Source organism: Spermophilus citellus (genome assembly GCF_964194105.1).
Source record: "Spermophilus citellus genome assembly, chromosome: 18".
Classification (NCBI taxonomy): domain Eukaryota; kingdom Metazoa; phylum Chordata; class Mammalia; order Rodentia; family Sciuridae; genus Spermophilus; species Spermophilus citellus.
The window spans coordinates 16,856,225-16,882,976 of NC_138200.1; the positions used below are offsets into that span (position 1 = coordinate 16,856,225).

At 38.2% G+C, this 26,752-nt stretch overlaps 1 protein-coding gene across 6 annotated transcripts in view; it reads right to left on the reverse strand.

The window, feature by feature from the left end:
• LOC308637129 (zinc finger protein 82 homolog) overlaps positions 1–21,213 on the reverse strand; it is a 28,676-nt gene extending 7,463 nt beyond the window's left edge. For 2 of the 6 annotated variants that reach the window (XM_081273334.1, XM_081273329.1), the window contains exons 1-5: positions 20,915–21,213; positions 13,120–13,204; positions 10,869–10,995; positions 8,295–8,390; positions 1,043–1,645 (exon numbers count right to left, since the gene is read on the reverse strand). In XM_081273334.1, the coding sequence (XP_081129460.1) occupies positions 1,043–1,645; positions 8,295–8,390; positions 10,869–10,995; positions 13,120–13,128 (835 nt within the window). In that variant the 5' untranslated portion in view covers positions 13,129–13,204; positions 20,915–21,213. The remainder of the gene's footprint in view (positions 1–1,042; positions 1,646–8,294; positions 8,391–10,868; positions 10,996–13,119; positions 13,205–20,914) is intronic. The other 4 variants (XM_081273330.1, XM_081273333.1, XM_081273332.1 and 1 more) reach the window with 4 other exon arrangements.
• Between the last annotated feature and the right edge of the window lie 5,539 nt (positions 21,214–26,752).

Below are 26,752 nucleotides of genomic sequence, written 5' to 3' on the forward strand. Positions count from 1 at the left end.
CCATCATTTTACAAAGAAGAAATTCCCGCCCAGAGCAGTTGTGTTTTCTTCAATATAACCAAAAGAAAAAAGTGATGGGATAGAGATAAGTATCTTTCCCACATTGTTATATTAATAGGATCAGTTACAACAAATGTGCTGAAGTGATGGTAGAACATATCAACATAGCCTTTTAATGGTATAAAACCCCTTACGCCAAGTCAGCTACATGTAGGAAGCAAAAGAGATTATTACATTCATAGAATGTTCTACAACATAGTACTGATAAGATTTTCTTACATTTTTACATTATGAATTTTCAGATGATGGGTAAGGTGTGAATGTTGTCTAAAGGCCTTCTTACATTCTTTACATTCATAGGGTTTCTCACCAGAATGAATTCTCAAATGTTGGATAAGAGATGAATTGAGTCTAAAGGCCTTCCTACATTCCTTACACTCAAAGGGTTTTTCACCAGTGTGAATGCTTTGATGTAGAGTAAGTTTTTGGCGCAATCTAAAGGCTTTCCCACATTCCTTACATTTATAGGGTTTCTCACCAATATGAATACTCTGATGTTGTGTAAGTTGTGAAAGTAGTCTAAAGGCTTTTCCACATTCCTTACAATCATAGGGTTTAACACCAATATGAATACTCTGATGTGAAATAAGTTGTGAGTAACGACTAAAGGCCTTCCAGCATTCCTTACATTCATAAGGTTTTTCACCAGTATGAATTCTATGATGGAGAATAAGATGATAACCACGACTAAAGGTTTTTCCACATTCCTTACACTCATAGGGTTTCTCACCAGTATGAATTCTCTGATGGAGTGTTAGTTGCTGTCTCACTCTAAAAGCCTTCCCACATTCCTTACATTCATAGGGTTTCTCACCAGTATGAAGTTTGTGATGTACTCTAAGTCCAGAGCCACACAAAAAGTCCTTCCCACATTCTTTACATTCATACAGTCTGTCAGCAATATTAAGCTTTTGATGTCGAGTAAGGTGTGCATACTGTCTAAAGGCCTTCCCACATTCTTTACATACATAGGGTTTCTCACCAGTATGAATCCTCTGATGGAGAGTAAGTTGTCCTCGAACTCTGAAGGCTTTCCCACATTCTTTACATTCATAGGGCTTCTCACCAATATGAATTTTCTGATGTACTCGAAGATCTGGGCCACACATGAAAGCTTCCCCACAATCCTTGCATTCATAGAGTTTTTCTCCAGAATGAAGTCTCTGATGTCGAGTGAGGTGTGCAGTTTGTCTAAAGGTCATCCCACATTCCTTACATTCATAGGGTTTTTCACCAGTATGAATTCTGTGATGAAAAGTAAGTTGCTGTCGTACTTTAAAAGCCTTCCCACATTCCTTACATTCATAGGGTTTCTCCACTAATTGAATTCTCTGACGTGGAGTCACAGATGTGCGCTTCTGATAAGAGGATTTTTTTTCAGATGTGAGTTTCACTTGACTGAAGTATCCCTCTTGAGGTCCCTCTTGTCCTTCAAATTTTCTTTTGGATTCCCAGTCAGTTTTTAAAATGAGGCCCTTAAGGCCATGGTTTTTAATTCTTTCCATTAGCTTCCACTGGGATAAATTTATTTCATAAATGTCATTTTCTGAAGATAACTTCTTGGTCTCACACCTGGTCTCCAAATCTAAAAGAAAAAACAAAAGCATACACATACTGTTTTCTCTTTCTAAAAGAAGTAAAGTTTTGGGGCTGGGACTGTGGCTCAGTGGTAGAGTGCTCACCTAGCATGGGTGAGGCACTGGGTTTGATCCTCAGCACCATATAAAAATAAATAAAAATAAAGGCATTGTATCCAACTACAACTTAAAAAAAAGTATTTAAAAAAAAGAAGTAAAGTTTCGACAGTGGAAACAAGACAAAAGTAATACTCAAACTCTAAATAATATGGGGGAAAAAAAGCAAAAAAGGCAAAAAGGAACACCAGGAAAATGAGAGTTCATATAAGACAGGAAGACTAATGGTTAAGCATTTAAGCCAGTGATTTTCAAGTTGAAGTGTGAATCAGAATTCCTGGGGAGCTTATTACAAATACTGAGGCTTAAATACCACCCAAACCATGTGCATCAGATTCTATATTCCCAGAGGAATATTTACTATTCTCCACACAATGATTCTGAAAGAGATGAAACATTAGGAATCCATACTTATTTTTTTCTTTTCAAAAATGTCTCTTTATTCTTAAAATTAAAATTAAGCTCATTGTGGTTAACAAGGCCATTTACCTACATATATCTTAAACCTCTGTTCCCTTTATTGCTACCTGGAAAGGCTTCCTTTTGGACATTACAAAATCTCCCAACTTCCTTTCATCTCTCAGGAATTTGCACAGTCTGCTCCATCTCCCACAAATTTCCTGATGGAGCTCTTTGCAAGGCTGGCTCCTTCTAAGCTCTTAGATTAAAAGTCACTTCCTTTGAGATCTACCCTACTTAGTACCTAAGTCTATGCTGTCATTCTTTATTTCTTGCCTTTATAACATATCCTACTTTTTAACACATATACTCACTAAATTTTGCCTTATACATGATGGGCAATTGCATTACCAGTGGCCTTTAGCCCCAGTCCTATTTTTCTTATTTTTACCAATCAATCTCCTCAAGAGCAGAGAGAATCCTAATTTACTCTCTATTAAGTAATGAATCCTGGGCTGGGATTGTGGCTCAGTGGTAGAGTGCTCGTTTAGCATGCATGAGGCACTGGGTTCAATCCTCAGCACCACATAAATGTAAAATAAAGATATTGTGTCCACCTAAAAAACTAAAAAATATTTAAAAAAAAGTAATGAATCCATAACACATAATTTTACTCACTTTATTCCCATAGTTATATAGTTATTCTGGATAGATTTATCTGCCCCTAGTCTCTCATACTTTCCTGTAATGATTAAATTCTCTCTTCATTCATTGGAAGAAGGTGGCTGCATATGTCCTTATCTATGCAGTATTCTCTGTACTACCCATTTACTCCTTCACATGGCTATGTGTTATTTTTTTGTCTCTACATTATGGCAAAGTTACTGAAGAATTTTATTTACTCAATTTCCCCTTAAGTTTATTACTCATTCATTTCACAAATATTCAATTGGTTTCCTTCTTTCCTCCTCTTACTCAGGTCTCTTCCTTTCTCTCATAGGCAAGTATTTCAATATTTTCTGGAAACATATTAGTGATTTTTAAAAAAATATTTATTTTTTACTTGTAGTTAGGCACAATACCTTTATTTTATTTATTTTTCCTCTGGTGCTGAGGATCAAACCCAGGGCTTCGCATGTGCTAGGCAAGTGCTCTATCACTGAGCCACAGTCCTGGCCCCATACTAGTGATTTTTTGAGACAGGAAATCATATTTATATCTTATTGCAGTTCTTGTGAAATTCTTAGGCAAGAAATAAAAAATGTAACTTACCCATATGCACAACCATATTATGACCAATTTACCTATAAACATAACTATATTGCCTTCTTCCCCTCTACCCCAGCCTAAGGACATTGTTACCACAATCATGCCTCTCTCCATTGCATTAATTTCCTCTATTGAATCATTTGCATGAGCATACAAATATGCTGTAATATATCATCAAATACACTGCTTATAATCCATATCCTCAATGTGAACTATCAACATATTTCTTAGCACCACAACTTTAGCCTTTAACTAAGTACATTTAAAAAATTTTTTTAGTTGTGGATGGACACAATACCTTTATTTATTATTTTATGTGGTGCTAAGATTCGAACCCAGTGCCTCACATGTGCCAGGCACTCTATCACTGAGCCACAACTCCACCCCCATAACTAAGTACATTTTAAGTATAAGTACAATGTATTTCCCAGTAAATATCAGATAAATAAACTCTCTAGGCAAAATTCTAGTTTCAGAGTCAATTACAAAGAAGGTGCTTCAGGTCCATTTTAAAAACAAGTGAGATTCTTTGAGAAAATTGCATTAGTCTTTCTTTTTATCACTAATTCCTGTTGGTCTTTTGTTGGTAATCCATTTCTGTCAGTATCCTTACAGTCAACTTTGCCTTTTTTTTTCAATCAATGGATTCTTGTACAGCTTTTCTAAGCCATATGCGACTAACAGAAAGGGAAATCATAGGGTATATGTATAGCTCCAGAGAAGAATAGGAATGACAATACAAGGAATGCACACCACTGTCGCTGGCTCAAGCTCCTAAACCAAGAGGACGAAGTGGCCAAGGCAAAGTCCACATTTGGGAGGCAGGGAGGCGGACAAGCTGTCGCCCAGCCAAAAAGCACGTCCAAACAGGATGACAAAGGATTCTGTGTCAGCTTGAGGACATAATGGGATGGGGAAACTTTCAGGGCAGCTGCCCAGAACCAGAGCCTGGCAGCTGGGGCCACGACCTCAAAGAGTCATCTTACATACATTCTCCTAACTGCCTCCCCTATATCTCTCTCATCAACTCACTCCAATCAAGTTTTCATCCTGAAATAAGTATTTACAAGGTCATCACTATTCTCCATCTTACTAGAACCTGAGATCATTTCTCAGTTCTCACTCTACTTCCTCCAACTTGAAACATTTACTATTGTTTTTATTTATTTTCTCTCAGTGAGTGGATATTCCTTCTCTATCTCCTCTGTTGTCTCTGCCTTCAAAGGTCTAAGTTCTCCCATGAATTAGTTCTTAGGATTCTTTTTATCTCCTTTCTTCTATCTGCATCCTTCCTAAGTAATCACATCCAGATCCATGGATTTAATTCTAATCATAAAAGTAAAGATGCTCAAATATATATCCAGCTGTAATCTTTCCTGGCTCCAGATGGACATTTTCAATGACCTATTCAATGTCTCAAACTGAAAAAGTTAAAATATACAAAATCAGAAACTGTCAATGTCAACCTTTCAAGCTGCTTTTCCTTATCTTCCCCTCTTAGATAAATTGTGCTTCTGTTCAACCAGCTTTTTTTAAGCAAATACCTTATTCTCCCTCTCCACTTTTTGTTACTGGGGATTGAGCCAGGGGTACTTACCCACTGAACTACATCCCCAGTCCCCTTTTTTTTTTAATATTTATTTTTAAATTATAGGTGGACACAATATCTTTATTTTATGTGGTACTGAGGATGGAACCCAAGCCTCATGCATGCTAAGTGAGCACTCTACCACTGAGCCACAACCCCAGCCCCCTCCCCCAGTCCCCTTTTTTATATTTTATTTTGAGACAAGGTCTTGCTCAGTTGCTTAGGGCCTCACTAAATTGATGAAGCTGGTTTTGAACTCATGATCTCCCTGCCTCAGCATCCCGAGTTGCTGGGATTACAGGTTGTGTGCCATCCTGCCCGGCCCTTTCTCTCCACTCTTTACCACTTACTCCACTTGTAATCTCAGTAGCATATTCTTTTTTTTTTTTTTTCAGGGTTCTTTTTTTTGGGGGGGTGGTATGGGAGATTGAACCCAGGGGCTACTAACCACTGAGGCAATCCCCAGCCCTTTTTTGTATTTTATTTAAAGACATGGTCTCACTGAGTTGCTAAGCGCCTCACCATTGCTGAAGCTGGCTTTGAACTTGAGATCCTCCTGCCTCAGTCTCCAGAGCTGCTTGGACTACAGGTGTGGCCACCACACCTGGCTTTTTTCATCGTTCTAAAGATTGAACCTAAAGTACTCCATCAGTGAACTATATTCCCAGCTCTTTTTATTTTTTATTTTGACACAGAGTCTTGCTAAATTACCCCAGTTAGCCTCAATCTTGCAATCTTCCTGTCTCAGATTCCCATGTAGCTGGGATTCAGGCATGCACCCACATGCCCAACCCAATAGCATATTCAGTATATATGTATGTATGTGTATGTGTATATATATATATATTTATATATATATATATGCTATAGATGGACACAATACCTTTATTTTATTTATTTTTATGTGGTGCTGAGAATCAAACTTGGTGCCTCATGTGTGCTAGGGAAGTGCTTTACCACTGAACTACAACTGCAGCCCTGGCAGTACCTTCTACATGCTATGACTCTAACAGTTTTCTTTTTATTGGTGGGGTGAATACACCAAAGATTGAACTTAGGGCACTCAACTGAGCTACATCCCCAGCCCTATTCTGTATTTTTTATTTAGAGATAGGGTCTTACTGAGTTGCTTAGCACCTCGCTTTTGCTGAGGCTGGCTTTGAACTCAGGATTCTACTGCCTCAGCCTCCCAAACTGCTGGGATTATAGGCATGCACCACCGCACCTGGTTTCTAACAGCTTCTTAGTACTTCTTATCATTGTCAGTCTTATCCAAACAATCATTATGTCTAGTCTGAACAACTGAAACTGGCTCTATACTGATCCCTCAGGCTTTTGCACTCAATCAGAGGGATCATTTTATAATACAAACAATGGCTTCTGATTTTTCTGATTACATTATCTGATCTTTTCCTAACACAGACTTCGTATCTCTTGTTACTCTTCTTTCTCCTTCTCTGACCACAATGGCCTTCATGTCATTCCTCAAACACAAAAGGCTGACTTCTTACCCAGACCATTTCCATCTGCTCAGAATGATCTTCTCTCAGAAAATTTTATGGCTTAAACCCTTACTTTATGTCTTTCCTCAAATATCAGCTCCTCAAAAAAACCTTCTCTTGAGGCTGGGATTGTGGCTCAGCAGTAGAGCACTCGCCTAGCACGGGCAAGGCCCGGGTTCGATCCCCAGCACCACATAAAATTAAAGTATTGTGTTGTGTCCATCTACACCTAAAAAATAAACATTAAAAAAAATTCTCTCGTTTGTCCAATTTTCCGTATGCATGCAATACTTCAATAAAACTTACTTAAAGGTAGAACAGAAAAGGAAAGGGGAAGGAAAGAAAAAAGAACGTACTCATTTAAGATGTCTAACTGTGAGACAATTATTATTTGGGCTAAATGCTTTCTGACTAAACTGATAACTTATTCACTTGAAATCTCTGCATTTCATTTTCTTTGAATGTTAATACTTGTAAATGTCATTTTACTACCTGAATTTGAATAAGAAAATAGGTTAGGATGGGGGGCAGGGTACTTTTTCTTTGGTAGAAAGCGAAATAATGTAGGCACTAAAATTACCTTATTATTACAAAACTAGAGCTATTAGCCTAAAATGATTCTTCTCAGTTAGACCTGAATATACAGAGAACAAAATACATAATATGTATCTCTACACAAAATTTTAAGGAATCTTTTTTAACAAAAGGTATAATGAGAGATGAAAATAGGTCAGAGGTAGAAGCTAAACCAAGGGATTATTGTCCCTATAGTCTATTACATTTAAGTTTCTTCTTAATTGAAGGTAGATAAATTAAAGAAAATAAGAATGATGTTCTGTAATCTGGGGTCTATCTTCTAGTGTAATTCACATGAAACTTTAGTTGCTGATAAAACATAATATTATAACAGCAAGCATATATATTTTCACAAATTAATGAGAAAAGTTGAAAAAAGTTTTCTTCATCATAACTAAAATAGCCTTTCATGGGGCTGGGGCTGAAGCACAGTAAAGCGCTTGCCTAGCATGCGTGAGGCACCAGGTTCGATCCTCAGCACCACATAAAAATTAACAAATAAAATAAAGGCATTCTGTCCATCTACAACTACAAAAAAAAATTTTAAATAAAATAAAATAGCTTTCATCCCATATCATTCTCTAGCCTCTTACTCTGCTTACTTTTCTTCACAGCAATCTCTTTATAGCTGTCATTTCTTTATTTCCCTCTCTCTTTTTTTTTTTGTTTTTTTTTGTTTTTTTTCCCTCTCTCTTTTTTTATTAGTTGTTCAAAACATTACAAAGCTCTTGACATATCATATTTCATACATTTGATTCAAGTGGGTTATGCTGACATTATATTTCTATTTAATTATAGTAACTAGGTTTCTCTTATTACCAGGTAAACTCCACAGGGACAAGGACTTTATTGGTTTTGTTTACCACAGTATTGACAGCACCTATAATAGTGCCCAGCTCAGAGGTTATCTATCTATCCACCTACCCATCCATTAATGTAAAAGAAGAAAGAAACAGATTCAAAATATAGAATGGCTGTCAGTAGTGAGGACACAAGAAAAACTGAAAGAACAGAAAAAGAGTGGTAAGTGGATAAAGAAATAGTTCTTTTAGTATCCCCAGCTTTGACCTTAATTTTCTCCCCAGGTCTCAGGCATTTTTCCTTGGGCATTAGACATTTAAAGAAGGCTTTAAACAACAGCACAAAAGGGTATGCCTCCTTCCCATCTAGCGGGTTGCCTTCCCACAGTAACTTGTCCTCACTTACCTGAATATTGTCTTTTTCCTTTCTTCATAATTTTCCAGGGATCTTTTCCTTGTTCCAATAAGGAAATCACATCTGGTTTAGAAATGAAACACCCTGCTTAGAAGAAAGGAAACAAAGTGATATGGAAATAAAATGTAAATTCAAAATTACTTTGGTTTATCCTGGTTAAATGTGTAATAAACTACAGGTTAAAATGGTAATTGGTGGGGGGCTGGGAATATAGCTCAGTTGGTAGTGTGCTTCCCTTGCATGCAACCAAGAGCCTGATTCACAAGCTGAGGCTGTAGCTCAGTGGCAGAACAGTTGCCTAGCATGTGTGAGGCACTGAGTTCCATCCTTAGCACCATATACAAATAAAATAAAGACATTCTATCCATCTACAATTACAAAAAAAATTTTTTTAAAAAATCACATTAATCCAGACGCAGTGTTGCATACCTGTAATACAAGTGGCTCAGGAGGCTGAGACAGGAGGATCATGAGTTCAAAGACAGCCTCAGCAATTTAGCGAGGCACTAAGAAACTCAGTGAGATCCTGTCTCTAATAAATTACACAAACAGGGCTGAGGTTCTGGGTCAGTAGTCAAGTGCCCCTGAGTTCATTCACCAGTATCAAAACAAAAAAAATTCACATTAAGGTTACAAAATTAATATAGATTACAGAGGGAGGGAAAAGATCTTTTAAAAATCTGTATTCATATATATGTTCCTTCTTCGGAGGAAATCAATGGCTAAGATCATAGATCACACGGTTCAAATCCTGCCTCTTTCACCTCCCAGCTGTGTGACCCTGGGCATGTTACTTCTACATTTCTTTTTCCTTATTATAAATTAGTGTTATTGGGGCTGGAGTTGTGGCTCGCCTAGCACATGGGAGGCCCTGGGTTCAATCCTCAGCACCACATAAGATAAGTGAGTAAATAAAGGTATTGTGTCCAACTACAACAAAAATAAATATTTAAATAAAATAAATTAATGTTAATACCGCCTCCTTACAGAATTATTGTGAATTTTACATGAATATATACTTAGACCTAAATATTAGTCATCAGTTATTGTTATTTTGCTGAGAAGAAAACAAGAAGCTTCCTAGGAGACATTAATTGTGATTTATTAGGATATTCATACAACATTAATTGCAAAGTTCTTAGATTTTTAATTTTCAGTCATAAAAGTAGGTAAAACTGAATGTTTATTTATAAAAGGAATGAGTTATCTTGAATTATCTTGAAATATCTTGAGTTACCTTGAAATATCTTAAATATTTTTTTTTAAAGAGAGAGAGAGAGAATTTTTTTAATATTTATTTCTTAGTTTTCGGCAGACACAACATCTTTGTTTGTATATGGTGCTAAGGATCGAACCCCAGCCACACGCATGCCAGGCAAGAGCGCAACTGCTTGAGCCACATCCCTGGCCCCTGTAAATAAATCTTGGTGATCCAATTTACCACTATGTAAATTATGTTTTCTTTTGATAGAGAAAAATCAAGACACAGGGTCTAGTTATTCTTCTTACAGGTATATTAATAAAATATCTAAAGCAATTCTGAGTTCAAAAACAAAGTGAAATATTTTCGTTGACACTGATAAGTCTATAAATCACCTAGATTTGAAGGACAGGGAAGCCAAGCATAGCATATTCCTGTAATCTCAGTCTCTTGGGAGGCTGAGGAAGGAGGATCACAAGTATCAGCCCAGCCTGGGCAACAGAAAACCCTGTCTCAAAACAGAAAGAGCTAGGGATCAGGGCTCGGGCTGTGGCTCAGTGGTAGAGTGCTTGCCTAGCAGTATGAGGCCCTGGGTTCAATCCTCAGCACCACACAAATAAATAAATAAAATAAAGGTATTGTGTCTATCTACATGTAAAAAAATTTTTTTAATTAAAAAACAAAAATTATAGGGAAGATGAATATACTTAATGAAGATGCTCACTTCCAATGAAATAAACTGAAACCTTTCCTTTAAAAACAGGGAGGAGGGCTGGGGTTTTGGCTCAGTGGTAGAGCACTTGCCTATCATGCCAGGCACTGGGTTCAATTCTCAACATCAATTATAAATAAATGAATAAAATAAAGACCCATCAACAACTAAAAATTAAATTAAAATTTTAAATTAAAAAAAAAGAAGAAATTCAGTTAGTTTTTTTTAAGATGGACACAATATCTTTATTTATTTATTTTTATGTAGTGCTGATGATAGAACACAGTGATTCACGTGAGTGAGGCAAGAACTCTACCACTGAGCTATAACCCCAGCCCCTAAATTAGTTTCTTGAAAGACAGTCTTCTCTTTTTTTTGGTACTAGGGTTTAAACCCAGAGATTAAATCTGAGCCTTATGCATGTTAGATAAGTGCTCTGCCTCTGAGATACAGCCCAACTCTTTTTTGTTTTATTTTGAGGCAGATTCTTGCTAAATTGCTGAGGCTGGCCTCAAACTTAGATTTTTGCCTCAGCCTCTCAAGTCATCAGGCATGCACCACTACATCCAGCTTGAAAGATAATTCTTGAAATTTTCAGAGGAAAAAGCTGATGTTAACAGAAGACACTTAATATAAAGGTAGAGAACCTTACCTAGTGAGACAAAGTTGCTATAGTTTTCCAGCATCACATCTTTGTATAAGTCCCTCTGTTCCAAGTCCAAGTATTCCCACTCTTCCTGTGAGAAGACTATAGATACATCACTGAACATCACTGATCCCTGAAATGACAAACACTGTTTGTCATATAATTGATACGAAAAAAAATCTTGCAGGAAATGGACTATGATGACGAGGAAAGAGTCTTGAAAGCTGGAAAGTTGTTAATACACCCAGTTCGGAAATGAGTGTGCCTGAAGTGGAGTACCTACCTAGTCCTGAAGAATCCTGTTGCTACTACAAGGCTGGGGTTGTAGCTCATTGGTAGAGCACATAAACAAATAAATAAAGGTATTTTTAAAAATCCTGTTGCTACAGATAAGCCTCTTACACACTGGTATACCTCAATAATCTAAACAGGTGTGTTTGGGGGGTTTCCTATTAAATGATACCTGAGCCTCAAGTAAATGTTATACTGTCTATAAATAAAGCAACTGCCTGTTATATGTCTGCATCATAAGTTCTCAAAAACATGAGTTCTTCTATCCCCCCTCCTTAAATAACAAATTAAAAACAAAAACAACAAACAAACAAACAACAACAACAAAACAAAAACTCTCTATTCTCTGTCTTAGAAAAGGGATCTGTAATCCCAGAGGCTTGGAAGGCTGAGGCAGGAGGTCATGAGTTCAAAGCCAGATTCAGCAACTTAGTGATGTCCTAAGCAATTGAACAAGACCCTGTCTCAAAGTGAAATAAAAAAAGGACTGGAAGGCTGGGTGCAGTGGCACATGCCTGTAATCCCAGTGGCTCAGGAGGCTAAAGCACAAAGATTGAGAGTTCAAAGCCAGCTTCAAAAAAGCGAGGTTCTAAGCAACTTAGTGAGATAGGGCTGGGGATGTGGCTCAGTGGTTGAGAGCCCCTGAGTTCAATCCCTGGTACCAAAATAAATAAATAAAAATAAAAATGGCTGGAAATGTAGCTCAGTGGTTAAGCACCCTGGGATCAATCTCCAGTACAAAAAAGAAAAAGAAAAGGTTCTGAGTCCAGTTAAAGAATTTCTTCTGTTTATATTCAAAATCAGAATATATGACAATTATTAATAATTTTTCCTTGTTACAATTTTTTTTCTTTTTTAACCAGGGATTGAACCCTCGTGGGGCATTTAACCATGGCACCACAGCTTTATTTTATTTTGACAGTGTCCTGCTAAGTTACTTAGGGCCTTGCTAAATTGCTGAGGCTGGCTTTGAACTTGTGATCCTCCTGCCTCCTGCCTTAGTCTCCTGAGCTACTGGGATTACACCATGCCTGGCATGACAGATTCGGTACTAGGGATTGAATGCAGGGGCCCTTTATAGCTGAGTCACATTCCCAGCCCCTTTTTATTTTTTATTTATTTTTAAAATATTTATTTTTTAGTTTGAGGTGGACACAATATCTTTAATTTATTTTTATGTGGTATTGAGGATCGAACTCAGCACCCCGCGTATGCCAGGTGAGCGCACTACCGCTTGAGCCACATCCCTAATCCTTATTTTTTATTTTAACACAGGGTCTCACTAAGTTGTGGAAGCCTTGCTAAGTTGCTGAGGCTAGGCTTGAGCTCACGATCCTCCTGTCTCAGCCTCCCTTGCTGCTGGCATTACAGGTGTGTGCCACTGCGCCTGGCCATTAGTGTGCAACTTTTTTTTTTTAATATTTATTTTTTAGTTGTAAGTGGACACAATATCTTTATTTTTTTAATATAGTACTGAGAATTGAACCTAGTGCCTCATGCATGCTAGGCAAGCACTTTACCACTGAGCCACAACCCCAGCCCCTAGTGTGCCTCCCCACATACTGAGGATGAAGCCAAACAACAGCAAATCTTATATACTTGGAAAACTCAAGAATAGAAAAGTTCATAATTTTCCTACAAGTGGTTAAATAGACCTATCTTCTCTCATCAACTCAGAAGGGATGGTAAAATATCTCCTGTGAGCAACTTCATTTCTGTGTCATCACAGCTTTTAGCAGAAGACTGACACATATAGGAGATACTAAAGGATTTGTTCGATGAATACACAATGATTGGGAAAAGAGGTTTCATAGCATTGTAATATTTAGCTTCATCCCTCACTGAATTTAGAACTAGGAGAAAGTTCCTGGATGTGGCTTTGATAGGTGGGAAGTTTCAGAAAAGAAATGTTCACAGGATCTGAACATTGTAATATTTCCAGAAAGAGAAATAAGCAGTAACTTACCCGGGCCATGATTTAGTAATTCAAGAAATGGTAAGTCCTCCTTGGGGTTTGTTTGCCAGGGGAGTAGAATCCACAGAGGCCAGAACTAGGGGGAGGAAAACAAGGACATGAGCTGAGATACACCCTGGAACTCCCCAAATGATGTTACTATGACTTTTTCCCTCTTCTGATCTCTCCATCACACACAGATATATACTTACAAGGAGAACTGAGAAAGTCTAGATAAATCTAATCCCTCTTAAATTTCATGGCTGATAAGAGGCCACATGATCTAAACCAGAGTCTGACAACCCTGCTTGGATTCACTAGATATAAAAAGAGAAATTCAGTAATAATAATAATAACAACAACAAAAGCTGACAAAATCTGACAAATAAGAAAATGGAAAAAAATCAGCATTTCCTTACAATATTTCCTTTACCTCTAGTTGTTGAAGCTGGACAGTGGCATTTACAAATCCTTTTAGGATCCAGATTTGGAGGAAAGATTGTAACTGAGAAGAAAAAGTTGAAATGATCTAAAAATGAGGTCAGGGTGGATCATAATGAAGGGGAAAAATCTTAACTTTCTTAGTTTTTAATAGGTCTTTGGGAGACTAAGGATGCCCACCAGGCTGAGATGGTTTAATTAGTTAGCAATGCAAAGTTATAGGTCTTGTTTCTTCTTCATTCAAAATACTTGGGCTCATGTCTTGAAGTACTAAACATTTAATCATCTTTATTATCCCTATTTTTTGACTACACACACACACACACACGTGTGTCTGTGTGTGTGTGTGTGTGTGTATATATATATATATATATATTATATTAGTACTAGGAATTGAACTCAGAGGCTCTCGATCACTAAGTCACACCCCCAGCCTTGTTTTGTATTCTATTTAGAAACAGGGTCTCACTGAGTTGCTTTAGCACCTTGCTTTTGGCTGAGGCTGGCTTTGAAGTCACAATCCTATTGCCTCTGCCTCCTGAGCTTCTGGGATTACAGGCATGCACCACTGTACCTGGCATATTATTTTATTAATTGATACACAACACTTGCAAATTGTATATATCAATGAGGTACCATGTTTTTGATACATGTTTGCTTTACACAAAGGTTAAAACATATTAAGCATATTTTTCTTTTAAGTATACATCATTTCTTCATGGTGAAAACTTTTAAAATCCTTTTTTTATCTTTTTTGAAATCTACAGTACATTATTGTTATCTAAAGTCACACCAGAACTTCTGCTCCTATCTAACTGTAACTCAGAGCCCATTAGTCAATATTTTCCTGTCCCTTCCCACTCCCAATCTTCTAGTGACCACCTCTGTATTCTCAATTTCTATGAGATCAGCTTTTTAAAATGCCATATGTGTAAGATCATGCAAGTAATCTTTCTGTGCACGGATTATTTCACTTAATATATGATCTCCAGTTCCATCCATGTTGTTGCAAGTGAGAGGATTTGAATTTTTATGATTGAATAATATTTCACTGTGCATATATATGTATTATTTACCCATTTATTAGATGATGAACATTTAGATTGACTTTATATCTTGCCTATGGTAAATAATGCTGCAATGAACATGGGAGCACGAGTGTTTCTATGACATACTAATTTCATTTCCTTTGGATATATACTCTCTGGTAGGAATACTGGATCATATGGTTGTTCTATTTTTAATTATTTGAGGAACCTCAAAAATGTTTTCCATAATGTCTGCACTCTTTTACATTCCCATTAGCAATGTGCAAGGATTCCCTTTTTTCCATATCCTCACTCACCAACATTTGTTATTTTTAGTATTTTTTATAGTAGCCATGCTTACTGGGGTGAGGTGATATTTCATGGTGACTTTGCATTTCCCTGGTGATTAGTGCATTATCCTTCTTCTGAGTTTTGCAGTCTCTAGAATTACAAACTCAAGAAAAAATTTCCTTTTTTTAATTTTTTTTTTTGTTATCAACAAGCCTTTATCTATTATGAGTGATGCTGAGAATCAAACCCAGTGCCTCACACATGCTAGGCAAGGGCTCTGCCACTGAGACACAATTCCAGCTCAAAAAAAAAAAAAATTTCCTTTTATATGTGTATAAACTATCCTGTACTGAGAATTAGCAATAATACTTAGAACTATAGTGTATATTGTCTCTACTTGGTATCTCTGGAGAATTGGTTCCTGGACCTCCTTGAATACCAAAATCCATGGATGCTCAATCCTTTAAATAAAGTGGTGTCATATTTGCATAGGACCTACGTACCTCCTCCTGTATACTTTAAATTAATCTCATATTACTTATAATGCCCAATACAAGATAACTGTTATGGAAGTAATTGTTATACTATATCGGTTAAGGAATAATAAAAAGAAATCAGTCCTTACATGTTTCAGGACAGATTCAATGTTTTGAATGTTTTAAATACCAGGATGGTTGATTCTATGAATGCCTAATCTGTAGATATCAGGGGCTTATAGTTTTCTTCATGAATTTCCTCTACAAATTACCTGCTAGAAGCCATAGAAATGATGTCTCTCTATATATGAGTAGTGGAGGGCCCCCAGTGTGACCTTGCTTGGAATCTTCAAATGTCTCTTAAATTCTGGAAAATTCTGGAAATGTGCTCTGAAAATTTTCTATCCAAAAGCCAGCTTTCATTCACAGGTCTCTGTGAAAGCCAAGTGATGGGCCTGATGATGAGAGCTTTAAATAATGAGAAGGGGACAGTCTGAAGAATGATTTCTCTCAAAGGAAGAAATAAAGAAGGACAAGCTTTTTAGGTAAGCAAGCAAGGCTTAATGTGGAGACATCCTGAAAGGATCTTACATGAAGATTTAGCTTGATTTTGTTTGTGTTGAAAATGAATATTCACACAGGTTTTATATTAATATGGTGAGAAAGAGTTTTGATTGAGTCATAAGGATTAAGCCTGATGGCCATTACCACTGCAAAACTGAGGCACTGGCAGCCCAGCCTGTCAGCAGCCAGGACAACAGCTTCCAAAATCCTTTGGGCTCATCCTATTTTCAATGAGAATTACCCACACTGTTTTCCTGCCTGACTTCATTTACCATTCTCTTTCTCACAACCTAGAGTGAAGAAGTGTGGATAACTAGACAATAAAACATATCCAATTATCAAGAACTTCCGCTTTCCGGTCCCCTTCTTCCTCCAGGGAGAAGTCTTTTCTGCTGTCCTTTAATAAAGTCTTCTATTTTCTACTCTAAAAAAAAAAAAAAAAAAAAAAAACTTCTAACAAGGGTGGTGACAGATGCCTGTAATCCCAGTTATTTGGGAGGCTAAGGCAGGAGAATCACAAGTTCAAGTCCAGTTTGGGCAACTTTAGTGAGACTCTGCCTCAAAATAAAAAATAGAAAGGACTGGGGATGCGGCTCGGTGGCAAAGTGCCATAGGGTTTCTCCTTGGTTAAAACAAAACTAAACTTCTAAGTAATGGGTGTTTTAACTGAATCTTCAGGACTGCTATTTAGTATGATATCCTTTTTAAAAATATTTTTTTAGTTTTTGATGGACCTTTATTTTATTCATTATTCATATATGGTGCTGAGAATCGAATCCAGTGCCTCACACATACTAGGCCTTTGAGCCACAACCCCAACCCTTTAGTATGATATTCTATCCATTCAATAAATCAGAAAATTTGAAACCACTGGGAGAAATTCAATTTAGAAATAGCAAAGCTGCATTTGAAATCCTTATTTTTCTAACCAAAAGCCAGCTTTCATTCAATTCTAGCCTCTGAAACACAGAATTTCAATTCCAGTGTGAGAAGCCTGGCATGCAAGATTCTCTTAAAAAAAAAAATAAAATCACCAAAAGAAAGTAAACCTCACTTTAGTACTGATGCCCATATTATCAAGTATGTGAAAAAATGAACATTCTAACCAGTATGCTATAGACTTAACTTACAAGTATGTACAATATATACAAGCAGTGCTTAAACCATGCAAACCCTCTGACTCAGAAATTCTATTTGGGGGATTAAAGAAAATAATTATACACATGGTCAAAGGTGTATGTAAAAGTATACTGACATTGTTTCTAATGGGAAAAAGTTGGAAAGAACCCAAATGTCCTTCAGTAGGAAATAGATTAAATAAATCATAAAGCACCTATAGAATAAAAAAGAATGGGAATACAGCTTAGCAGTACTGCACTTGTCTAGGACATGTGAGGCCCTGAGTTCAATACCCAGTCTTGCAAAAAAGCAAAAAAAAAAAAAAAAAAAAAAAAAACTATTATAATTTTAAATGATGATGTATATCTTTAACTTAAATATGCTTACTACATTTTACTGAGTGAAGAATCCAGATAATAAAAGAGTTATAAGTAGTATATTTGTGTTTTGGCAGGACAAAAACATTTATGTGTATGTGTATTTACTTTAGTTCCCAATATCTACATCTATACTATGATTTCTAAGCTTGTTTACATACATTGGAGTTTTGCCTGTTACAGAATGACTAAACATAACTAATGCCTTGTTTCAATGATGTTGCTTCTTATGATTTCTTGACTAATACATTTATCTTTCTTCTGAGTCATTTTAGTCATGATGCACTCCAAAGAGCTGCTGAATTGTCTCATCCTGTCTCACTCTGCATCCATAGCTGAGCATAAAAACTTTAAGGCACAGCTGGGTGAAGCAGTGCACACCTGTAATCCCAGCAATTTGGGAGGCTGAGATGGGAGGATTTTAAGTTTGAAGCCAGCCTCAGCAACTCAGTGAGATCCTGTTTAAAATAAAAAATAAAAAGAGCTGAGGTATGGCTCAATAGTTTAAAAAAAAAGAAAGAAAAAAGAAATTTATCCTTATGAAATGTATGTAAAAGTAAACAAAGATGTATATGAAAGGAAGTTCATCAAAGAATAATTTATGACAACAAAAATCACCTAATGATAGACAACAGGTTGAATAAATTATGTTTTATGATATAATAGCACATTAGGCAATTATTAATGATGATGGCTCTGGTCCATATTAACTAATGAAGAAAGATATTCCTCACAAATTACTAGGTATGATAGACAGACTAAAAAGAATATGCGCACACACACGCACACACACAAACACACACACACACAAAGAATATGCGCAATGTCAGGAGGAGGAAAACTCTCATATATCAAAAACAGTCTTTCTTGTCAGCATTCAGGATATGAGTCTAAGCTCTGACAGTTATTTTTTGTATTTTTATTTTATTTTTGTACTGGGGATTGAACCCAGGAGTGCTTAAGCACTAAGCCACATCCCCAATCCTTTTTTATATTTTATTTAGAGTCAGGGTCCTGTTGAGTGGCTTAGGGCCTAACTAAATTGCTGAGGCTGGCTTTGAACTTGCAATCCTCCTGTCTCAGCCTCCCCAGCCTCTGGGATTGTGGACATGCACCACCTGAATATTCTTTTTAGATATACATCCCAGGCAGGAGGATCACGAGTTCAAAGCCAGCCTCAGCAAAAGCGGGGCACTAAGCAACTCAGTGAGACCCTCTCTCTAAATAAAATACAAAATAGGGCTGGGGATGTGGCTCAGTGATCCTGTGCCCCTGAGTTCAATTCCTGGTACCAACAAAAAGATATACACGACACATGACAATAGGGTGTATTTTCATATATTATACATACATGGAGTACAACTTCTCATCCTTGTGATTGTACATGATGTGGAGTGATACTGGTCATGTATTTATATTAGCTCTGAGAATTTGGACATATAACAATTTCATTGTCTCTGCTTCCTCATGGATAAATTGTCAAATAATAACTATCTACCTTATAGGATGAGGTTAAGAACATAATACATGCCAAGGGTGGGAGAGCATGCCTGTCATGCCAGCTACTAGGGAGGCTAAGGAAGGAGGACAGCAAATTCTGGGTCAGCCTAGGCAACTTAGTGAGACCCTGTCTCAAAAATAAAAATTTTTAAAAAGGGCTTGGGCCGGGGATGATGGCTCACACCTGTAATCCTGATGGCTGGGATGCTGAGGCAGGAGGATCACGAGTTCAAAGAGAGACTCAGCAACTTAGCGAGGGCCTAAGAAACTCAGTGAGACCCTGTCTCTAAATAAAATACAAAATAGGGCTGGAATGTGTCTCTTGTGGTTAAGCACACCTGGGTTCAATCCTGGTTCTAAAAAAAAAAAAAAAAAAGTGGGTGGAGTGCTTAGGATGCAGTTCAGTGCTAGACTACTTGGCCAGCATCCATGGCATGAGGTTCTGCGTTCAATCCCTAGTACCAAAAAACTAAACATTCTCAGATATTACAATCTTTAATTTTACGGCAATGAATGTGTATCTTCTGGGGTCATGTTAACCTTATTAAATTACAGAATTTGTCTCCAAAAGAATGGCATATTAACGAGTATCTACAAAAAATTTTTACATACAGTTTCATAGGGTGGATAGTCTGCTGAAAGACTTAGTTTCAAATTACCCTGGTTAAGAATTCTTGTTCAGGGCTGAAGTTGTGGCTCAGTGGAAGAGCACATGTGTGAGGCACTGGGTTCGATTCTCAGCACTGCATATAAATAAATGAATAAAATAAAGGTCCATCAACAACTAAAAAAAAAATTTTTAAATAATTCTTATTCTAGGGCTGGGGTTGTAGCACAGATGTAGAGCACTTGCCTAGCATGCGTGAGACACTGGGTTCGATTCTCAGCACAATTAAGATATTGTGTCCACCTAAAACTAAAAAATAAATATTAAAAAAACATATCTATACATATTTTAAAAAGGATTTTTGTTCGAGCTAATGTTTATTATCTACTTATTCTAAGAGTTCATAATTACAAAAATAAAGCCCACAAGGCTGATGTAAGCTCAGTGGTAGAGCACTTGCCTAAAATGTGTGAAGCACTGGGTTCAATCCTCAGCAACACATAAAAAACAAACAAACAAAAGATGTTATGTCCATCTACAACTAAAAATACTTTAAAAAAATAAAATAAACCTGACAGAATTACTGAAAGCATTCCAAATGGATACCCCCATAGAGGCACTAGGTAGCCAGCCTAGGTAGCAGTTCAATGAAGATAACTTTTAAAAAGAAGAGACCACAGTACCTCAAAAATAAATAAAAAGAGAGAGAGAAGGGAGCAAATGTTCCTATGTCCTAAAAAATAAAAATGCACTTCACAGAACAAGGGGAAACTATTCGCCTTGACCTTGACTTTTAAATAGTAAATGACAATTCTTTCCTTTTCCTTCGAGGCACGTACAAGTTCAGCAGAACTGGGAACGAAAGAAATCTTAAAATCCAGGCCTTTCTTGGAGCCCAGCCTGTTTAAATGAGGTCACAGAGCCACGACCGCATATGCCTCTATCCAGTCACGCCTACACTTATTCACACCAATTCAGAAACCTTCCCTGTACCCATGAAAGGCAGGGGTCACGGATACCCAGGGCTGGACTGAAGTTCATAATAGCTTCCTGGAAGGCACTATGGTTCTGAAACCTGCAGTTGGACCCCCATCCCCAGAACTGAGTGTGAGGGCGTGGGAATCTATCTGCGCATCGGGACGTGGTATGGTGGGAGTCCTCCCAGGAGCCAGTCCCTACTCGTTGACTTCTAACATTCTTATCTCAAGATCAGGTCAGAGCCCTTTAGCTGGGAGTCTTTTCCCTGGCGCTCAGAAGATGACTGGAGGGGCCATTTCACTACTCTGGGTTGGGTGGAGCTATACGGCAGATGTCACTGGGGTCACAGTCATACTCTCCACGGCCACAGCAACTTGGCTCACACAAGAGTCTTTGCATCCAATTCGGTCAAACGCCATCACATACCGGTCCCGAGCTCACAACCGCTCCGAGTCCGGCTCCAAACCCAGGTCCTGTCACGCCCACCGACACAGCTACACCGCCCTTCTCACCAGCGGCCCGAGGCAGCGCGCTACAGTGCCTCCCTTCCCTCTCCTTACCCCCCGCGCCGCAGCGCCTTTGTTACGTAATGGCTAGGACCGACACTCCGGGACAGGACTGCTCACTTGTGGCGCCAAACACGTCTCAAGGTGATGCCCAGCCCAAGCGAAGACGCTCGGCCGGGAACTGTCTACAGCCCAAAGGGCCTAACGGGCCGCACGCAGAGGTTGTTGGGAGGGCCAGCCGCGCGCGCTGAGTGCGCAGGCGCGCCTGGACAAAGGGGGCGGGCCCAGGCGCGCCTTGTAAGCCTGGGAGCTAGTTCCGCCCCTGCTAGGGTGGGCTGCCCAGTCCTTTGTCTCAAACCGTGTGCAGGCGGGGCGTGGAGAGGGGCGGGGACCGACTGCCAGCGGGTTAGGAAGGAGTGAAGTTTGAAAACGGGACACTCGGTGCGGCCAGCTGAAGAGCTCTGTCCAAGGAAGCGCTGTGTCTGCCCTTGGAGTGGTTCTGATGTGATTCGTCCTGTGTGGTTTGAGATTGAGACAGTGTTTCTGGGGTAACCAGAATTACATATGAGAGGGAGGTTTTATGAATTGTGTGTCGGGCTCTGTGGGACTGAGTGATGTGGGGGTCTGTGGGATAATAGGAGTTAATGAGTGCATGAGATTGTGTTTCTGTGGAATTGTCTGTAACTCACTATGAACATTTATGATAGGTTTGTCTTTGTCAGGTCGTCCCTGCTGTGCACATCGCTGGTGTGTTCCTATGCGAAATTCTGGTGTGTTCCTATGTGAAATTCTTTTTTTTTTTTTTTTAAGTGGTACGGAGGACTGAACCCAGGAGCACTCTACCAACTGAGCTATGACCCCAGCCCATTTTTTAAATTTAATTTTGAGACAGGGTCTTACTAAGTTGCAGAGGCTGGCGTGGAACTTGGTATCCTCTTGCCTCAGCCTCCCAAGTCGCTGGGATTGCAGTTTGTGCCCTTGTGCCTGGCCTATCTGGATATTTTGATGTGACCAAGATACATGTTCTCCTCAACTCTGATATGGAGAGAGGAGTGCTGCATCTGCAAGGAGCATCAATTATACTGAAGGATTCGATTTGAAAATGTTTTAAATTATTTATTTATTTTACATATAATCACGGGTATAATATGCAAATGAGCATAACTTTTAAAATAAGATTTTTTAGCCAGGTGTGGTGGTACACACCTGTAATCCCAGCGACTCTGGAAGCTAAGGCAAGAGGATCACAAGTTCAAGGCAGGTCTAAGCAATTAACAAGACCCTGTCTCATAATTAAAAAGTAAAAAGGGCTGGGAAGGTGGTTCAGTGGTTAAGCACTGGATTCAATCCCCAATACAAAAAGGGGGGGGGACACCACCACCACCCCCAAAAAAAGACACAAAGCATGAGTTCATACTGGCATGAGTAATTCAAATTTAACATCACGAATTTTTTTTCTAGGCTTTTATATTCAGCCTTCTTTAACAGAAATCCTGGTTCTTAGTCACACTCACATTTATTTCTTGGCTTTAACCAACTATTGGCATAAAATAGTTTAAAAACGCAACACAAATATTATTACTGACAATATTAAGTAAAATTTTAGATTGTAGTTCTTTTAGATCAGAAGTTGATAAACTGCAATCTGCAGTCCAAAAGTGACTCGTCATTTGTCATTAAGTAACTAACAGCTGAGAAAGGTTTGTATATATTTAAATATTTAAAAGAAAAATAAAAGGGCAAATGATATTTCATGAGGTTTGAAAAGCATGCATTTCAAGTTTCAGTGTCCATAAATAAAGTTTTATTTAAACATAGCCAATAAGTATGTGTACTAGTAGTCCATGACTGTATTTGAGCTTCAAGAACAGAATTGAGGGGTTACACAGACCAAATTGTAAAACTAAAATATAGTTTATTTTCATTATTCACAGTAGTTATGGTCTGTAAATTTCCTGCAAACACTGAATTAGTAAATACTAAACCATTGCTCTGAGAGGAAATACAGGTTATATTCTAACAAGGATCTGGCGACAACATTTTCACTAATAAATACATAAGCTTGTTTTGTGTTTCTATTATTTATTTTTTTAGTTTTGGGGATATAATCCAGGGACAATTACCACTGAGCTACACACCTTGTCCTTTTTATTTTTGTATTTTTGTATTTTATTTAGAGATAGGGTCTCACAAAGTTGCTTAGCACCTCGCTTTTGCTGAGACTGGCTTTGAACTCAAGATCTTCCTGCCTTAATATCCAGAGTCACTGGGATTACGGGTGTGAGCCACTGCACCTGGCAAAAGGGGAAAAAAAAATTCTTAATGAAAAAATAAAAGAATAGTCTCCACTGAGGTGGTCAGAACTGGTGAAGAAGATGGATTGTATCTGCCTATGCTCAACTGCCATTTCCATTTCTTCTTGGGGTATTTTGTGAGAAAAAAAAGGGAGAGCATGAGTGAGGGCTGGGAATTATTAAACCCTTCATTGCTCACTGAGCTGCCAGCTGGAGTGACCTAAAACTAAAGCTTATTGAAATAGCTTTCAACTTCCCTTCTCACCATATAAGGTACAGCAGAATGGAAAGTACTATGGATTGGAGTTTTGTCCAGGCAGACCAGATCGTTGCTCTTCCAAGGGTGAAGCTGCTACAGAATTTCTAAGTAGAGAGTTCCAGAAGCTGAGGCTTAGCTCTAGTCAGGCCTTATGGACTTTGTTGTGTGGTACCTGTTCTGGAGAGATTAGATCAACATACCTATGGGCAGGGCAGATGCTGAATCTGCATCTCAGGAGACTACTAATTCTACTTGAGGAGCAGTGGAGCCAAACTTCCACAGGTCTCCCACACTCTGCTTCCCAGGAATATGGCCTTCCCAGACTTAGTCCCCAAGAATAATCACACACCTCTTCAGCTTCCTGACCCCTTCAGCTGATCACTTGATTGGCCAGTCTCAAAAGGGAATTGAGTTGCACTCTACTCTGTATCTCTGACTTGAACCTCCCTGGGTACAATATTCTCTGTTTCTGTTTGCTTCACATTTTGCTAGGTACAACCTAGGCCATACAATAGATGCTTGCCAAAACAGTATGGCAATATTTGCAGCAGCAGGTTGAAGTGTAGCCTCCTCACAACGGCTACCAGATTCAGCTCTCTGCTTGCCAGTTGAGAAATACAAAGCAATTTTCAAACTCCAGCTCAGTCTACTGTGCAGCCTCTGGATCAGCTAGGTTCAGGATGCTCTTCTATTCTACAAGTTTTTGTCCATTGTGATTCTCTGTGTCATCCCACCCCTCTGCAGTGAACCAATGCTGCTGTCACAGCCACAACCACTTTGGCCCCAATGTACTTTTTCTTGTCCTTTGTTCAATGCACCCAATAATTTCAGTGAATTCTCTCTTTCACATACCTTGCTAAGAATCAGGACTCCCACTGCTTGAATCCCTGGCATGGAGCAACTGGAAATGCAGCCTTCCTCTAGTCTACCATCTTGAATCTTTCCATACAGCTAGTTTAACACAAAGATTTATTTTTCTATAAAAGACATTGTAGTCTCTTTGTGCTTTGGAGCACAAAAGAGCACTTCAGCACTTTAAGCAGCAAAATCACTAAAAAAAACCCACAAAAATATGAAAAAAGTGGTATTAAATAGACTGCAAAAAGGATGCCTATTTATCTTATGAGATCTGAAACAAGAAAGATCAGGATTGTCTTGTCCAATTTCAGCTGAAAACATGACTATTAAGGGACACATTTCTCACAACTCTTCAAATGTCCATAAATAACCTCAAAAGTGCAGCAAATATTGACTTTGGGTAGAGACTTTACAAATACAAAATCCATAAATGAAGATTAATTGTATTTATTATTATGTGGTCCTTTATAGAAAATTGTGCCAGCCCTTATATTTTTATAGTGTTATCACCCACAGATATATAGCTAGTGTTTAAAAACTATTTGAAAACAAAATTTTCCCTATGTTATCAATAATATCTGTAAGGGACTGTAATCATCTAAATAAAAGAAAAGGGTAAATGGCAGCTCTCTTTATAGACGAAAATGAGATAAAAATGTTTTATTTTACATGATTCATGTCAAATACATTTACAATATTCAAATACATTACAATATTTAGTTTTGTCTTTTTCTTTTTTCTTTCTTTTTTTACAATATTTAGTTTTGATGGGGATTTTATATAGTGTGTATATATATATATATATATATATATATATATATATATATATATATATATATTTTTTTTTTTTAAGTTCAACGTCATTTCTACCTCACCTGCCTTAGGTAAAACAGCAACATCATTAGAATTAATACACTTCACGGCACAAAGGCTAGTCATCAGTAGGGTAATATTGACATGGCTCTCTAGCCACCAAGCCATGCAACCAGAACCCTGGTCCCTGAGGAGAAGTAATAGGCGAACAGCAGCCCAGGCGAGCTGAAGCACAGGCAGCAAGCACCTGCTGCCGAGTGGAGTCCGCCATGGATGCATGGGCCTGAGGGCCAGAGGGCCAGAGGGCCAGGCAGAGGTGAGCCAGGACAAGCCAACCAGTCACCCCATGCAGTCTAGCCTGCACATGGTTTAGATGCCCACTGCAGAAGTTCATTCCACACAGGCACTGCAGCTCCAGACATCTCAATTCAATGACTTCAATCTACTACTTCCCAAAGCAGGGGTGAAGAATGGAAGTAAGGCAAACCTGAATGAGATTCAGGGCTAACCACTAGCGTTAGTCTTTTCACAAACCCTAATTATCATAAGTTTCAACCAATAGCAGTGATCCAAGACAAACCCCTAGACTAGCACACTTGTATGGAGAATATCTGCTCTTGGGTCCCTTCTTGCACTGTGAGAGTTCTATTTTTTAATAAATCATACTCTTATACTCACTCTGTGGATTTCATTCTTTGAATATGCAAGACAAGAACCTGGAATGAAGAAGAAATTGATGGTGTTGCTGGGGTCTGATGCAACACTAGAGGGCATAGCCCATCATTGAGAGCTGAAACATTTTCAGGGCCAAAGGCCTACAACCTTACACAGACCCCACCTGCCAGCAGCAGCAAACTCCAGTCTCACTTGGCAGCAGAAGCACAGAATCAAGTTTCATCTCAAAACTTTGGTTTCAATATGATAACAAAATTTATCAGGCAATACTGAATTTTCTTTGAAGTCAATCTCAGACTGATTTCTCAGAATACTGTATGTCTGCCTTTCCTGCTGATGATTAATTCTCCTGTTTCTTTACAGAGCCTTGCTACTCAGTGCATAGGTAGTGGTAGAAACAAGGTACCCAGGAATTAGCTTTTCTTAAGCTGGGCCACAGGTAGGAAAATGAATTCTAGTTATGGAAACAGAGGTAGAAGCTTATGCACATCTTCAACTGCATTGGGGTTTAGTACTATACTGTTGTTGGGTCCCTGTGCAGAAAGAATGGCTGTTGTATCAATGATTCTCAGGTGTAGACTTCCTGGATCTCACCTCCTATTTGCCTACTCTCTATTAACATTGCTACCATGAGCAGATGGGCTTCTCAGCATGACATGCTCCTCAGGACTGTAAGGACAAGGCATTCTTGCATTATCAAAGTGAGAAATTGAAAATGCCTTTATCTCCTTTATTTGTTTTGGATCTTTTATTATTATTGTTATTTTGGTATTTGGTACAGTGGTATACAACAGTGTATTCATATATTAATGGAATGAGGAAAAAAATAATAATAAATAATAATAATAATAAAAAAGTG